Here is a 17843-nt window from a genome sequence, read left to right on the forward strand (position 1 = left end):
CGCTGGATGCCAGGACTGTGTCTGGGATCGGGACTCCGCTTTGGGTTTGAGCGCCTCGGCTCCATGCAGCTGCGCCCCGCACTCTGAACTTCTGGGACGTTTCGTGCAAGCGAAATGGCACTGAGCGAAAACTGCAAAACGCAGCCCGCCAAAGACCAGGGCTCGGTGCAAAACCCTCCATCGGACGTGGTTGAGCTGAACGTGGGCGGGCAGGTTTATTATACCCGTCACGCCACCCTGACGAGCTTCCCGAATTCCTTACTTGGGAAGCTGTTTTCTAACAAGAAGGGGTCTTCAAATGACTTGTCACGGGATTTCAGAGGGCGGTATTTCATTGACAGAGATGGATTTTTGTTCCGGTATGTGTTGGATTACCTCAGAGACAAGCAGGTTGTCCTCCCTGACCACTTTCCAGAGAGGGGGAGGCTGAAGAGAGAGGCCGAGTACTTCCATCTGCCAGAACTGACCAAACTTCTGTCAGGTGAGGAGCCGAAGCTGTTCCAGGATGACAGTGACTGGGATGAGGAGTCGCAGAGCAGCGACCACAGGCTGTACCCGGCTTACTCCCTGGACAGGAGGTATGGTTACATTACTGTCGCCTTCAGGGGTAGAGAGTACCACACTGACCCCAAGGCCAAAAAGTTACCCAGGATCTTCATCAGCAGCCGGATTGGACTGGCCAAGGAGGTGTTTGGAGACGCCCTGAGTGAGAACAGGGATCTGGACAGACCCCCGGACCGATACACCTGCAGGTTTTACCTCAAGTTCAAGCACCTGGAGAGGGCTTTTGACATGCTGTCAGAGACTGGCTTTCACATTGTGGCCTGCAACACCTCGCTGACCGCGTCCTCCACGGGTCATTACGCGGACGACAGGGTCTGGTCCAACTATACACAGTACATCTTTTACCGTGAGTGAATATCTGATTCTCCACTCTGTTTAAGTGATGTGAGATGACCAGAAGGCTCTGTCAGAGGTGGCCAGATGGGGCTATGCAAGTGCATTATAATTAATTAGAATCCTGTCAAAAAGGTGAATTTATTTCAGTCCATCCATCCAACCGGTGTCCATACCTCCTTGCAAGGCTGCAGGGGGCTGGTGCCTAACTCCAGCAGCGAGAGGCGGGGCACACTCAGCTCATCGCAGGGCATTTATTTCAGTAATCCATTAAAAATAAAAAATGAAACTCACATATTATTAACATTACAGAATGTGTGTAAATCACTTATTTATTCCTATGTAGCTGATAAATTCAGTTTCACTTAAAAATGTTATATTGCATAGTACCCTTGACAAGTATGTACTTGTGCAATGCACTAGATACTCGGTTGGGGTTCCTTTTGCATCATGGCAAGAGGATGATCAGCCTGTGGTTCTGCTGGGGTGTTAAGGAGGGGCCTTCATCTGCTTTGCATTGTTTCTAGTGTCTCATCTGCTTCTTGGCAATACTCCAAAAGATACTCTGTAGGGCATTAGTCAGCGCAGCCGATGACCAGAAAGATTTAGAGCATGCTTCCCTCTTCTGACTGGCTTTGTGAAGATGCTGATTTCATTTTTCATCAAAATGTCTCACCAGCCCACATTGCTTGAAGTACTGTTTCCCGGTTTAACATTTCCTGACAGATAACTGCGTTCATTTAAGATTTGTGAGGGAAAAAAAAGTGAGTGGACCAGGACAGGTAGCTGAAATGGCTCCTCAAGGAATCTGGGTTTTAGACCTGTCAAGACAAGGAGTCTGTTTCATAAGTGAACTGAAATCTTTATCCCAGTTAAGATGCTTTTGGCAATGTCTCTGATTCAGGAGTGAATTAATAAAAGGAATCAAATTGTTTCAGTTTACTTCACGCTAATTTCAGGTGGATCATTAAACTCTGAATATGAGTGCAATTCACAAATTGTGAATCAGTCCAGACCCTTGAATCTATATTGGTCCACTCTTTTTCTGAGGGTTTTGCTTGTCCATTTTCTTTTCCACCACATGTTTTCCTTCCACTAAGAGTTAAACTAAAAGCCTTGGATACAACACTTTTTGAGCAACCAGCTCCTTTTGCAATGACTTTTGTGGTTTGTCCTTCTTACGGAGGGTGTCAATGAGTGTCTGCTGCACAACTGTCAAGTCAGCAGTCTTATTGAAGATTACATAGCTTGCAACATATCATTTTTGTTTTAAAAAATCCCTTTCTATTAATCTTCTACTTTCCCAAAGAACTGAAATGTGGATTTCTGTTACCCTTCAGCCATTTATGTAAAATCAGATAGAAATATATGATATTCTGCTCTGAGTGCAATAAGATATATAAATTTAGCTTTTAATATTACTTAACTAATATTCTAAATTTCTGAGGTGTGCCTGAGGTCTTGCGGTAACACATCAAAAGCTAAGCTATAGCAGAATTTCTGCAATTTAATAAAGGTGGAAATTCTGCACTGATACAAAATAAATCAGGGATTTTAAAAAATAAATATTCTAGAAGTGTGCAGTTTCATAATTTAAAGTACTTACATTATTTTGGAACATACTTTTAGCTCACACAAAATTTAGTGTCCATAATTTTAAAATGTAATATTTTTTCAAAATTTTTGACCTAATGAGCAAGCTAATAGAAACATATTACACTATTTCTATTAATCCTGTTTCCTGTCCTATGTTTAGCAAAACAAATCAATGTATACAAATTTTATTGACATAATTGACAGGTTGATGACAACTGGTGAGTAAATTCGCAATAAATTGAAAAATCCGCCATACAAAATGTGGTGGAAAAAGAAGAAGAAGAAAAAAAGGCAAACTCCTCCTTCCTAAACCCAGTTCCTGTAAATGTTTAAATCCCTTTCAGCGGCTTCCTGCAAACTTCTGTCCAGAGCCCGAGATTAGAGGCAGACTTGTTCACGGCCCCCCAAGGAAGTTGAGTCACAATGCCACCACACTTCAAGTACACATGTGTCATGCGTAAATACAGCTTACTGCTCGGGTCCTGACAGCCTCTGGGTTATGAATAATACAGCGCCAGTGGGCAGCAAAAAAGAGGAGAAAGAGATATTACATGCATGGTTTTGAGCCAGTTTTACTTGGAAACAAAGACTGTGGATCAGCTAATATCTTAATTAGCGGCAAATCTGGCTCGTTCCTTTGAAGAGAAGAGAGACATATGGGCAATTAAAAAGCAATTTGTTCATCTTTCTGAATTAGAAAAGCCTTGAAAAAGTGTACACACATTTTGTCACATCCGCACGACAAACATTTATGTGCTGTTCTGGGATTTAAAGCTGCCGACATAAAAACAAACATGTATTTGTGAAACCATTTTTGAGTATCGCAATTACGATCAACTCATTTTATTCTGACACTTTTCTTCCTTTTTCCTTTATCACAATGTCTTCGCCCCTGATTGTGGCCATTAAAATTATTCATTAAGTATGTGGATTAAAGGCAGCGAAGTCAATCCATACATTTATGCATGCATCTTAGTTATGCATGCATCTTAGTTAAACATGATATACTGCCAAATATTGCATTAAAATTGTCCTACGCTATTGTAAAGTAGCACACATTCAAATTGCAGAGAGGCTCTACAATCAAATATATTTCACAAAGTATAACTGTGGTGAAGGAAGACATTTTTGACTAATGAAATCTTGTAAGTGTGGTTTGCACTTATAGTCAGTGTCCTTTGCTGCGATTCTCCTAGAGAATCCAGTCCAAACAAAAAGCTGTACACCGCAAATTGCACATCTCACTGAAAACACTATCCTTGTGATGAAACATGGTGGTGGCAGTATCATGCTGTGGGGTTGATGATGGATAGAGGTTAGGGTCAGGGTTAGATATTGAGTCGACCTTCTACTTGTGTGGACTTCTTTATGCTTTACAGTGTTCGCCTGTCATAAAATCCAAATAAAAATATTTAAGCTTGTGACAAAATGCGAAACGTTTTGACATGAACAATTTGTAGAGGCTACAGTCGGAGGGTAGGGCTGTTCTTCAAACTGCGCCATTTTTTTCACCACCTGCTTTGCTTTGACTTTCTGAAATAACCCACTCTGTACGGGATTTCCTGAGTCATTCATTGTTCTCAAGCAGAGCACAGAGTGTAGGTGTTCTCCTCTTTCTCTGTTAACAAACATCGCCCTGGGATGAAGTCAGCGGGAGGATGAGAGGGCGCCATGGTCCAGCACGACAAGCGAAGCGGGACGGAGAGGAGACGAGAGCCAAAGAAGGAACCGAGGAGAAGGAGGGAAAAGGCGGTGGAGGAAGTGGATGGCTGGATGAGGGAGTAAAAGTTGCATGAGACTTGGCCACGTGGACAGGGAACTGAGGCAGAAAGAAGCAAGAGGGAGAGGGAACAAAAATAGATGAAAGTAAGGATGAGACAGGAAAGTTCGTGGAGTGTGAGGAAGCGGCGGGAGGAGAATATTTTAGGTGATGGGACGGAACTGTTTTTCATTAGAAGAGGGTTACAGTCGGAGGAAACGTGCATGTTCACAAAAACGGAGACCTTGTCAGCATGATGGACAGACACATCAAAACGCAGACAGGCGTGAGAGGACCTCGCTTCATAGCATCACCGCGGCCTGAATCCACCATCAGAACTAATACCGTAACCTCATGGTGAATGTGGGACACTGGAAGGCCTGGAGCAGGTAGTCCTGATGAAACAATGCAAGCAGACAAATAGAAATATTACGAGGAGGGGGATGAACCAGATCACAAGCCTTATTGTTTTGTTGTTTTCTTTTGGCAGAACATTGACCTGCTTTTTGCTTAACCCCCTTATCTATGCAAACATCCAAACGCCAACTCATCTGGATGGGAAATGATACTCTAAAATGAGCTAAAGTGAGAGAGTTTTCTTCCAGCCTGCCGGTTCCTTTGCATCATTCATGTTGCTCTTCTTGCTAAATGCATCAGAGGTTTACTGCAGCTCCACAGATTCCCCACATTACCGTAAACACTTTGCATGAAGCCGTACAGTAAATGCTCCTTTCTTCCTGGCGTGCTCTCTGTTCAGGCATTCAGGTCTTCACTTTCAAGGTTTTGGCTCATTTCTCAAACCCTGTTGAAAGTATTCTTCTGTTTCAGAAAAAGAGAAAGAAAGGGGAGAATTTGAACAAAATGGCGCTCTCATCAAGGGGTCACAGGAGCATCATAATTTAGGAGCCTGATGGGCAAGATGAATTATAATAATTTAAGCAAGTACTCAGACCAAATTAGAATGAACTGAATAGACAATTTAGAAAATAGTAGAGTATATAATTATAGTATTACGGAAGCTCAGCCTATCATGATTAGAAAATATGGTACTTATTTAGATTGGAGATTTGTTGTGGACCTGGGGCACAGAGACAGGGCTACTCAGAAATGCAAAGATGTCTATTTGTGTTTTTTTCTCTTTGTCATTTATTATTTATTACTCAGAGAACCCAAATAGAGAGAACTCTCGTTTTCAGTGGTGTTGAGGCATTTAATACAATTTAATACAGTACAGTCAAAATGAAGACACTTTAAAACAGCACCAGTCATTAAAATATAAAACTATGTAAGTGGAATCAATGCTGTCTGTGTAAAACCTTGTATGTTCCAGGTGTGTGAGCATGGGACAAAAGAAACCAGGGAATATGTTCACTGATAGAGCAGAAGAGAAGCGAGGGACAGAGGCGAGACGATCAGTGAATGAAGAGAGAAAAAAAGGCCTGGTAACTGAGCTCTTTGCAAACTCCAGAAAATATAACAGCACAGGTGGCTAAGTAAACATAAAAAGATCATTTTGTTTTTTCTACTTGTTGGTTGGTTCAAAACTGACTGTCTGTGGTTCATGTGAAACTGGCCATGCTTCAACCTGTACCCAACAGCTGGATCTTTATAACCTTTTAGACAAGCAACAGTTTAAAGGGATTTTCTAAAATCTACTCAGCATCCTTTACCAAAAAGTAGTTTATTATTTTTTTTCAGGTAGACAAATTAAACATTCGGTGCCGTAAATGTGCATTTGCCCATGTTATATTTTATTTCTAAAAACAGAAGTAAAAACATATCTGCACAGTGAGCAGTTCATAAGGGTAACAGCTTGTGTTTTACATTTTCCTGATAAATCAATATCAAATACACCCGGCAGACGGTACATCGTCAAAGTAACCAATAGACATGCTTTATGGAAGTGAAACAGCTCATGACTGACTTGAGCTGTTTGTGTTACATGAAAGAAAGCATTGAACAGACTGAAGAAAACAAACAAAAACAGATAGTGCACTAAGGCCTCTTGCACCATATCCAGGCTCATTCTTCAGAGAAGATTGAAATAAGGATCTGCTCAAAAACCATCGATTCTTCCATATCTGCTGCTCCATACATTTCCATGGGGGACCATTATCCATTTCCTGCTGTCAATGGGGAAGAGGCAGGGTATACCTGGAACAGGTCGCCAGAGCAACACAGAGACACACAGCAAAAACAACCAGCCAAGCTCACACTCATTTCTCATGGTGATTTACAGTAACTTAAAAGCAACGTGTTTGGACTGTGACATGAAGCTCGGGTACCTAAGACAATCCACACATGTAATGTATTCCAAAGCAATGCTTCACATGTTTTTAGATTTCAAAAGTCCATCTTTGTTGTTGTTATTAACGCATTAAAAGATTCCAGCTGGTATTTAGTTGTGGTTGAAAGCAATCTCTGAGGAAAGATGCGACATGACGGCAATATTCAGCTCCGAGGTTTCCTTCTCCTGCACTCACTGAGACACGACAGAGTGTTGAACCTATTTCTTCTCACTGATTTGAAACTGAAAACCGCCTTGTACAAAAGGAGAACTTTAATTTGGTTCATTGGTTTACAACTAGCTGTCATCTTGCATGAAATAAACTCCATGACCTCGTCTGAACTTACAGACTTCCTTGTCAGAGCGCCAGAAATCATTGTTAGACCCCGAAAACCTGTAACTCCAGAGGCAAAGTCCTCTTGGACTCTGACAGAGTCAGCCGCAGTCAGAGTGGGAGAAATGTACTGTTGGATAGAGAATGGTTCCTGGATGTGCTTGTTAAAATCAATCCAGAGCCTTCAGTTTGGTCCACAATCCGGTGATGTGTGGCCATAATTGCTTCTGAACAGTGATAACAAGACAACAGGGAGGGACAGGGAGAGTAATCTACTGCTTGGGTCCAAAAGAAGAAGAGATTGGCCCATAGCTGAGCTCTCACAGAGCTTGGTTGGAGTGCAGATTGGCAATACCTACAAGAGACGAATGATGTTCCTGTGAATAACTCATTTATGTCCGTAATAGCACCTTTGCAGAGGAATGGTTGGCAGTAGGAGGAGAAATGTGCGTCGACGTCTTTGCACCTCATCGATCTAAAGCAGGCAATCTGGCCCAACTCTGGAAAGAAATCAATTTATTAGAAAGAAACCGATTTAAAAATAATCTAGTTCTTGAAGCTATCCAATTAAATACACGCATGGCTTTACTGCTGCATATTCACATTTGCATAACCCTAAACAATTAGAACTTTAATTGAAATGTAATCATCTGTTTTTTTTAACCCTGAAATACTTAATGATTAATTCATAAGTAGAGTTACAGGAACTAAAGATTAAATATTCCCCCACCTTGAAAAAAGCTCTCCTTATACACTATTTTTAATTGCCTCTTGTCTGACAGTTGACTCTTCATTAAAAGAGCAGTTTTGACAGATTAACAAAGTAAGACGTTTAAAAAGCAACATTTCAAATATGAAAGGGAATAACAGGTTAAACTCTCACTTAATTTCAACCTTCTACCAATTAAAATCTACAGCATGCCTCCCACTTAGTATTATTGTCCCTTCATCTGCTATTTTTGTACCCTGAAGCAATCAGAGGCAGGTATTCTTCCTGGATCTGACACACAATACCATAATAATCACTCCAGATGCACTTAATGGCTGCTTGGATGAGAGTCTTCTTACACGCTGAGTGTTTTCTGAAGACAGCGGGGAGCTACAAAAGGAGACTTTTGTAGATTGGAGCCTTTTTTGGGATGCGGGGACTTCATTAAATAAGTAAATAACAGAACATCTATATAGTGCTTTACAAAAGTATTCAAATACCCACGTCTTTGTCTTGTCACATTTCAGCCACAAGCTGAAATGAATAAATCAATTACAGTGGAAAGTCTTTAGGGTATGCCCCTAGCAGGTCAATAAATTGAAGTCGGTACTTGCAGTAGTTTTTCTGTAAAATAGCTCCAGCTCAGTCAGAACGAGAATATGTCTTGTCATAAATCCAAACCATCTCGCTCTTTGTTCACAGCTCCCTCTGAATGACTGAGTTGTCTCCAAGTGACTACCAAGATAATTGCTTTACTGATTCTCCTCAATATCAGGCAGAAGGTCTGACCTCTACCAGATTTTAATATCAAAAGACTGAAATTATTACCAACATTGTTTTTTTCCCCTGTTGATTCTGCTAAACAGCATCCTCTTTTTAAATAAAAGTCATTATTATTCTTATTAAAATGTCTCCAAAATGTACAGAGAGCACGTCTTGCCACAAATTCTCAACTAGATCTAGTCCTACAACATGCCTGTCAGCGCAGGTGGATGGGCGTAACTTGGCAGTTTCACATGTGAGCGATACTCTTCCCCATTTCACATTTAAATTTCTTCACAGCGGTATCGCTGATCTTTGAACTGTGATCCCTCGTCTTCATGATGCCGTTTGTCCTCTAATGTGCTCCAACACCAGCACCTCTAATGTGCTGGTGGATAATGCAAGTCATCCACTAGATGACTTGCATTATTCAATAAAGTCTTCAAATTGTCCACTTTGCTTCTGGGAGGGAAGACTGACGAGCTGCAGCCTGTGGCGAGCCAGCAGCAGAACCTGGTATGTAAGGAGCACCACTGTGGCCTCAGTTACACGAATGGAAGTTTTATTAATGGTGGCAAAACCTTAAACTACTGCTGTGAAAATTGCTCAACAAGATGTTGTTAGGTGACCGAGGAGAGAGCGAGTTAGGTGACGCCACCCACCTAAAGCATTTCCTCTCGCTACGTCAACCAGAATGCCTGATCTGAGTTCAGTGAAATTGTTGAATATTCTTTCAGACATATTATCTACTTATCTGTCTATTGGATGATATTATTGATTTGTTGTCCAGCCCTATTTTATGTTTTTCTATTCCCCAAAGTTTTGTGCTTCCTGAGGTAAATACTATTGTGGGGTAGTGTAAAAGTTTTCCTATAACGACAGCTCTGAGGAGAACGATTAGTCCTTCTGGGAGGAAGGACTAATCTTGAGGCATCATTTAGGAGGATGATAAGAACCTTTCTTTCCATCTTGATCAGGCCCTGTACAGAGGAGAGGTGTGGCTCAGGGTCAGGAGAGAGAGAGGCCGATACGGACGGGTCAATCTGCTGCGTTGCTTATTCGTCTCACGGTCAGGGTGACACTCATCAGATCGGCACCCTCTCGACAACGTTCGCGTATCATTAATACTCAGCCGGTGGAGCTGTCACTCATACCCTGGAGCGTACAAGACTGGTAACCTTGAGTTGGGGGCACCACGGCACTTTACTTATTTTTCCCCCAGCTCCTTCGCATTGAAGCTCTTCATGGAAGTAATCATTATTGGCAAATTCAAAAACGCATCATTTTGCATGGCAAGAAAACAGCTGTAGTCATCAGTCAGGCTGGACATCGGGTGATGAACCGAGTCTCTGTAAAATGGATTTCCCTCCCGCTGTAGGGACAGTCGCTGCGTTTGCAAGACAAGCCCTTTTTGTGCTGCAAGGGCACACTGGCCTCATTTGTGAGTTAACAAGCATGTAAGCTATTCTTCCCTCGAGGCGGCAGAAGATTAAGGAATATTTGGTCAGCAGCATCAGAATGTACTCGCTGACAGGCTGCATGTATTTTCAATCAACTTGCATTTAGCCTTGATGTGTTGCACATGTAGATTATGCCCCCACCCCCTCCGCCCTCACCCTCAAATGAGGTCAGGAGCTTTCCCTGTGTTTTGTTTATTTCACAAAGTCTTGGCCAGAAAATGATATTGCACCTGGGCCAGGCAGCACCTGAAGCACTTCAAGATAATTCAAACTGCTCAGTCTCACTGGGTTAGGCTGAGTTACAGGCAAACAGACAATAATGAAAAGATATGTCGCTTAGATGTTGTTGTTTTTTTTGGTTTTGTTTTTGTCACACTCAGACAGGATAGATGTAAAATGCTCCTTTTTTTCAGTTTAAAACTTATTCCCCTGAATTCTGACTCGGGTTACAGTTCACAGTTCATCTGAAATCATATTTAGGAAGGCGGCAGCTTTGGGTCACTTGAGTCTACAACAAAATAAAACCTTACAGCTGAAACTGGATAATGACATTCACTTTCTAAAATAAGCATAACTCCTTCCCCCCTGTCAGACAATAAGTCAGACTGCGTGTTTAATGTTTTAGGTCAATTTGGTTCATCAAACATATTTGGTAAATGTCAGAATATGAATATATTTAAACTTCCTGTGAAGTGTACATACATTTTTGTGGTATTTTGCAACATTGTCTTTTAACTTTGATTATCCTTCCAGAACAATAGTTTACTGAAGTTTCGGCCCATTCCTCCTGATGTTTTTTAGATAATCTTTCTTACACAGCTTCGCAGTGCTGCCATCCACATTTCTATTAGACCGAGAACAAGTGATGACCAAACCAAAACAATAACTTTGATGGCCTCAAGCCACTTTTTAACTCATCTGACAGTACGCTTTTGGTCATTGTCTAGGTTTCAGTTTTCTGGCTGATGCCTTGAGCATCTGCTTCAATACATCTGCATAATGCTCTTTCTTTGTCTATTCTGTGTACAACCCCTGCTGCTGCAGCAAAAAACTAAAGAATAATACATTACATATCCTTGCTGTTCTTATTATTTATAAGTTTAGTTTTGTCAGACCACAGTGCATGCCTCCGCAAAAAGCGAGTCTTTGTAAACTGCCTTCACTTTTGAAGACAGTGATATTGGAGTCATGGCCTCTTTGTGACTGAGTGTCGTTCAGTCCATGAGGACACAGGACTCATTTCACCAGTAATAATGACGCTCATCTACCAGTTTCAAACAACATCTTCACAAGGTTCTCTGTTTTTGTTTGTCTTTGGGACGGAAAATTATGAATTTCCATCAGCAGATTGAATTTGTGTCCAAATACTTTTACAGACTTACAAATCCCTTCTTGATGCCTCGACTGATTTCTTTAAAATGTTCCATTGTTAGTATTCTTAACTGAAGACTGTTTATTGATTTAACGCCAGACAGTGAGAATGAATGGATTATGTTTTGCACATATTTATGTATACAAATATCTGGTTTCAGCTTCAAGAGTTAAAAGTCCCTCTAAGATCATCAAAATAAGAAGCTCAAGTTATACAGAAAAATGGACGCTGGGAAATAAACTCAGTGACATTTTACATCTGAATTTGTCAGAGAACTCTGCCTTCAGTCCACATCATGTCCTACTTTCCTGCCAATTAGAGCCTCTAAAATCTACAAGCACTCACATCTATACAAAACTGATCTCTCTGGGGCAAGATGAGGACAAACATCGCCGCTGTCATTGTTGGGTGGAGAGGGGGGGAAGAAGGGGAGTTTTGGGGGATGCCCCGTGAGACATGCTCTGTGCTGAGCTCAACTCCATCTGTGTTATTTATAAGGAGTTCAGACACACAGCCTCAGTCGGGCTTCAGAACCAGCCTCGGTCTGTTAATGTGGAGGAAATCAGATCTCTCAGTCAGGCTGCACGGAGCTGAGAAAAACACATTTCAATCAATAGCTTCCCTGAAAAGATAGTAAAGTGAACACACCCACTTGTTTAAAGAGAAGAATGCAGCTCTTCATCTGTTATTCAGCCACGGATTCAAATTCTGGATGTTTTGATATTTATTCGTTCAAGTTGGATATTATCAACCTTCCTATATTCTTCTTCTTGCTTGGGTTTTAGATTTAGATCAGCAATGGTGGCTACAAATGTTATCATGAAGTCATTAAAAAAAAAAAAGCGCTGTTCAGTATTCTTTGGTCAAAGCTTTTGATTCTGTAAATGAGAAATACAAACCGCTGTCAAATTGTTTGACATAACCTGGTGTGTTATCTTAAGGAGAACAGTGCCTTGCAATTTCTAAAAGTGTTGCCCAAGGACGTGTTGTAGGAATGACATTATTCCCTATTTTTACAAAATGAGTGGGGTAAATGAGTTTCTTATGTTATCATGTGAAAAGGACACTCTTTGCATTATGACACTAAACTCTGACAACATTTTTAGCTCTGATTTGCAGCTCATTTGTAACCTTCTAGTTCACACAGTCACCTTTACATCCTCAAACCAAACACCAACAATAAATAAAGACAAATCAATATATTTATGTATTGGTAGCAGATAGGCTGTTCTCTATTGGGATTTTTAGGTATAAGTCCATTCATCCATTTTTTTTTTGTCCCTAGTTAACGTTCCGGGTGAGAAGCGGGGTATGTTAACCCTGGACAGGTCGCCAGTCTGTCGCAGTGCAACACAGAGACAGACAGGACAAACAACCATACACACTCACACCTAGGGAGAATTTAGAGAGACTAATTAACCTAATAGTTAATGGGAGGAAGCCGGAGTACCCGGAGAGAACCCATGCATGCTCAGGGAGAACAGGCAGAAAGACCCCAGGATGCAATCAAACCCAGAACCTTCTTGCTGCAAGGCAACAGTGCTGCCAACTGCACCACTGTGCAGCCGTCAGGTATAAATATTCATCTTATTTAAAGAGGATGGCGCATAAAAACAGAAAATATCCACAAAGCAGCAGTTGTGTTGCTGAACCTTGGGGATCCAGTGTCTCAATGGGGAGACTGCTTCCAAAATGAAAAACGGTGGCAGTATATCAACAAAATATCTGTAAATGCACTGTGAACTTCAAAGTATATAAACTACAGTATTGAAAACCACTCTGTGGGCAATTTCTTTCAGCTATGAATAGGAAACTGAGGCTATAATTCGCACAGGCTCACCAGTATTGAACAATAATAAATTGGAAAGTGGTTGCCTCTTCTCAATTTGAGCTACAACCTTCAGGTCGTTGGGTCAGAATTTGATGTTAACAACACGAAAGCGTGAATCCAATTTGTTGTGTATCAGTGGTTCAGGATCACAGCGGTGGTTTGATGTTGTTGGGAATTTATTCTCTGCACTCTTTGGGCCTTTTTGTACAAAATAAGCAACTTTGTTATTATATCATTGCTCATTATGTTTGTCACTAATCACAGTGTGCCTATCCAAACCTACTAACAAGACAATACAACACGTCACTAATCCTGAGTCTCACTTTGGTTTCTTGAACATGACAGTGACTTCACCTTGGCGGCTTGCCGTCACCAGATCTGAATCCAATAGAGCACCTTTGGGATGTGGTGTAAATGGTGGATCAACATCATGGATGTGCAGCTGAGGAATATTAATATATTATATCTATGCTACAGAGAATTATTGCGATTCTGAAGAGAAACGGAGGTGGAATAAGCTTCAAACTGTCACTGATCTACTGACTTTCTTTATTTTTTTATAAGGGCTTTACTATGACTGTTCTGACAGAAAGAAATATTTAATTGTTTTATTTAATCCTTCCCTGGAAATAAATTGCGTCAGATTTTTTTTGACACGCTTTTCAAAAGCAAAACCGGATGTATCATATCCGTATTTGCTGCTTTCATTATTTTGGCTCTGCTGATGTTCTGATTTGAAGTTCTTTTAGTCCTTCATGCTGCCATCTGGACCAGGACTAAAAGTTTTAGTTAATGAACCGCAGTTTGCTCTCTGCTTATCAGCTCTTCTCATTTCTTGCTTTGAAATAACTCGTTTGAATATTCAGGGAGTTTGGCAGCTGCTAACAGATGTCAGATCTTATAAAAATTGCTTCATTTGTTTTTTTTCCTAACGATGACTTGCAGAAAGCAGCCCCTAACAGCCGTAAAAACCTCATTAATATCTGAGATTACAGCCAAAGTGATTGCTCTTGGGACTCCTTTTTTTTCCTCAGCTGAAATTACATAACACAAAACTTTGTGTTTTAATATGTGATTTTCCATCGCTAAAATAAGACCTCCAGGTACTTTTCTCTCACTGCCTTGCTAATTACTCAGTCTCTTACATGGCCTGGAAATTTTTTCACTTGCTATTATTGGGTGTTGGCTCGTTTCCTAATCGGGCTGCCCCTCTGGACTACAGCATCCATCCATTTAGAAACAATGCTCTGCCTCCGCCTCCTCCTGCTCCTGATCCCCCTTTACTGAAGCGCCTGCATCCATTTCCCATTTGCGCTGCTCGTCTGCTGCCGGATTCAGCCAGATTCATTTTCTGCGGGGGGAAATTGGTGCGCTGATTGGCCTCTTTACTCATGGATTAGCCATTAAAAAGCTGTTAGCGGCTCTCCGACTATATCAGCTCAATGCAATCATCGCAGCAGAGATAAGGTCATTATTATAGTCTGCGCAGAGAGGTTAAAATCCCCCTTGAACTCTGCCTGTTTTAAATTGGTGCATGTGCTGGAGGGAGGCACTGGACAAATCATTGCGCCACCGCTGAGATATTGAGTTTGAATCATCCCGTTGGGGGAAAAAACAGCTATTAAGAGGTCTTCAGCGTTTGTGTTTTCTGTTTACGTACAATTAACAGATCTACTGCTGCCACAGCACATCTCTGACTGCAAGCAGATCTTAGCTATTTTGGGAAAAGAAAGACAGTGACTTTACTCTAGCTCTTCTCAAGCCAGCAGGCAGCACTGTACTGTACAGTATTTCTGATCTGCAATTAGCCGTGTAGGAGGAAGAGAGATGAGACGAAAGGAAGGTAGAAAAAAAGAGAGAAAAGCAACTGGAATCTTCTGCTTGTACCGATTTATCCAAACTCAAAAGAGACCAGGAGACCCTCAGGGTCAGCTGCTGAATGCATTCGCTTTCTCTCTAACCTGCAAGTTTCTAGCCTGTTATTATTATTATTATTATTATTGTTGTTGTTATTATTATTATTATTATTATTATTGTTGTTGTTGTTATTATTTTTATTATTTTTACCTTGGCGCCTCCCTAAAGGTAGAAAGCACATTACTTTTGGCTCATGTGACTTAGCTAACTGTCTTGGCGGTTAGACTACAGGTCTAATTAGGAACCGTGACAGCAGAGCAGATTGCGCTGCGTCTGAGGCGAGGATTGCCGTGGGAAATGGGAAAGGTCTTCCAGCGAGCCGTGCTGAGCTGTTTGAGCTCCGGATCTTATCACAGGGAGAAATATGCACAGCTCACTAGCTTTTTGTGTGTGGATTAATCACAGAATATCATACGAGAAATCAGATGTTCAAACTGCTGTGAACCCCTTAAATGTCTGCACATACAATCATCTGACATCGTTGTTCCATAAATATCAGGTGAAGCCTTTGCCATTTTATTTTTGCACATTGAAACCTCGACTTTAGATTAACTGTATTGCCATTCAGTGTCATAGACCAACAAGCAATAAGCATAAGTGTGAAGTTGAAAGAAAATACTGATTAATTTATTTCAAAATTGGAGAAATTTGCTCTGCATTTGTATTCTAGGGAGTCAACACAAAAGCAGTCAGTAGCGCATTTATTTGCTGCAATTACAGCTGCAAGTCTTGAAGGATGTGTTGACCTTTATGTCAGATTTTTGTTGCAGTCGAAGGGATTCTGAGCTGGATCAAAGTCTGAACCTTGGGACAAACTCATTATTTATTATTAACCTTTACATCTCTAGGAAAATCCCACTGAGATAAAAAAAAAAAATCTCTTTTGCAAGAGAATCCCGGTCAAGACTAGCAGCAGCTCGTAGAGTTTGCAAAACATTTGCTTACACCAAATAGGCCTTGGTCTAAATCAGGTCAAGACCTTGAGATGTCCTTCAACATGTCGATGCATCGTTTCTCCAACACACCTGAATCAAATAGCTGACAGCTGACGACCTGGCATGAAACTGATTGCAAACGGGATTTTTCATCCTTTTTTGTCTTGTCACATATTCATAGCAGGCAGATATGTGGAGTCAGAGGCTCTCCCTGCAGATTCTTTCACCTGAGCTGCGGGTCTTTGCAGCTCCTCCAGGTTTTGATAGATGACTATATCTTGATAGATTTGCAGCTTCTTACTCTGTCCAGTCTTTTATATTTTTTCTCTGCCTTACTTTGTGTTGGGTTATCAGCTACAATAACAATAAAACATTAGAAATTGTGGTTGTAAAGCCCCGAAATATGGAATGGCTTTCAATATGTGTATTCGCCAGCAATTAAATGAACAAATGTTTTGCGTGCTTTGTCCTAGGTGGGCCCTCGCGGTGGTCGTCCTCTCACTGTGACTGCTGCTGCAAGAGCCACAAAAGTGAGCGCGAGGGTGAGAGTGGCACCTCTTTCAACGACCTCTCCACTTCCTGCTCCGAGACCCAGTCGGAGGCCAGCACCCCCCAGGGAACCGTGATCCACGCCCCCGTGAGCCGTCAGTCCAAAATCCAGACCCTGGACCGACCTGTGCCCAAAGGCCCGGCCCTCATGCTGCAGCAGCAGGCCGAGATGCGCCGCAAGACGGACATGCTGCGCGTGAGGACCTTCGGCGTGCGGGAGCGAGACGCCGCCAAGAGGAAAGCGCACAAAGAGAAGATGACTCCGGAGCAGGAGCTGCAGAAATGCATTCAGGACTTCCGGCGCATTAGGATTCCCGATCACTTCCCGGAGAGGAAGTACATGTGGCAATCCGAGCTCTTAAGAAAGTACAGACTCTGAAAATGAGCGAGACGGGGGGAAGTAAAGACAACAAGATGGTGCTATAGAGTCACATCACCGCCAGTAAAGAGTATTACAATGCATTAGCGATACACTGCACACTCTAAGGCACATATTGTACCAGAGAATACGACTGTCCTGCCAGGATGGATTGCAAAGCACACAAAAATACAAAGCAGTGTGAGTTATTTATCTGTAACCTTTGCACAGTGTTGTGAATGATATGCACACGTGTAACTCAGACTGAGACTTATGCGAAACGTCCTGCCCTCTCCGCGCAGAGACGAGAAAGAAAGGAATACTGCAGGTCATAGCATCACTGACAACAAGCGACCTCAGGGGAAACATCGTTTCAGTTCACCAACCTACCACATTCTGCATGTGCAGTCGCCCACAGTGGCTGCTTTTTTAAGAGGATGTACCCAGATGGTGCTGTGAGCTAGCAACACATTATCACAATACTTCACCAAGCTTTCTCTCTCTCTCTCTCTCTCTCTCTCTCTCTCTCTCTCTCACACACACACCCAAACATGTTAAGTATGCTTCGGCAACAGCACTGCATGTCATCTCACCCTTAGCATAATTATGCAATATCAAACAAAATCTCAATTCACTGTTTTTGTCTGATGGGTGAAAAGAGAGTTGGTGGGTGAGACTAATGTACTGAGGGAAGCACTGCCTTGATCTGTTTGTATTACTTTTTGTCTGATGTTGTCCTGGTGAGAAGATTTTGTGTAGGTAGAGCAAATGGCAATGGGATTGGTGGGTTCGCTGACTGTAAATGTGCTAAAAGACGAAATAAATGGGTTAGAATTCCATGTAAAAATGTAAATCTTCTTGGTCTTTGCAAAAGTGGTTCATTAAGCTTTGCTCCAGTACAGAAACTTGAGGTACAAGAGTCTGCAGGGAAGGTACGATGGCTACTGGGCTATTGGTTTTAGTAACTTTATTCCACTGTAACTATACACCAAGCATTGCATCAAAAGTTATTTTGATGTTGTTTCTGCTTAAAAAGAACCTAAAGTTGAATCTACAGCACAGCTGTTGGCTACTGGA

General features: G+C 41.7%; 1 protein-coding gene across 1 annotated transcript; it reads left to right on the plus strand.

Annotated features, from left to right (window-relative positions):
- LOC129362961 (BTB/POZ domain-containing protein KCTD16-like) lies at positions 1-17613 on the plus strand. Its single transcript, XM_055034801.1, has 2 exons — positions 1-910; positions 16333-17613. Exons 1-2 carry the CDS (start codon positions 115-117, stop codon positions 16785-16787), a joined length of 1251 nt encoding a protein of 416 aa, XP_054890776.1. The 5' UTR covers positions 1-114; the 3' UTR covers positions 16788-17613.
- Positions 17614-17843: the final 230 nt, after the last annotated feature.

The sequence above is a fragment of the Poeciliopsis prolifica genome, unplaced genomic scaffold, assembly GCF_027474105.1.
Source record: "Poeciliopsis prolifica strain line A6 unplaced genomic scaffold, Auburn_PproV2 SCAFFOLD009, whole genome shotgun sequence".
NCBI lineage: Eukaryota > Metazoa > Chordata > Actinopteri > Cyprinodontiformes > Poeciliidae > Poeciliopsis > Poeciliopsis prolifica.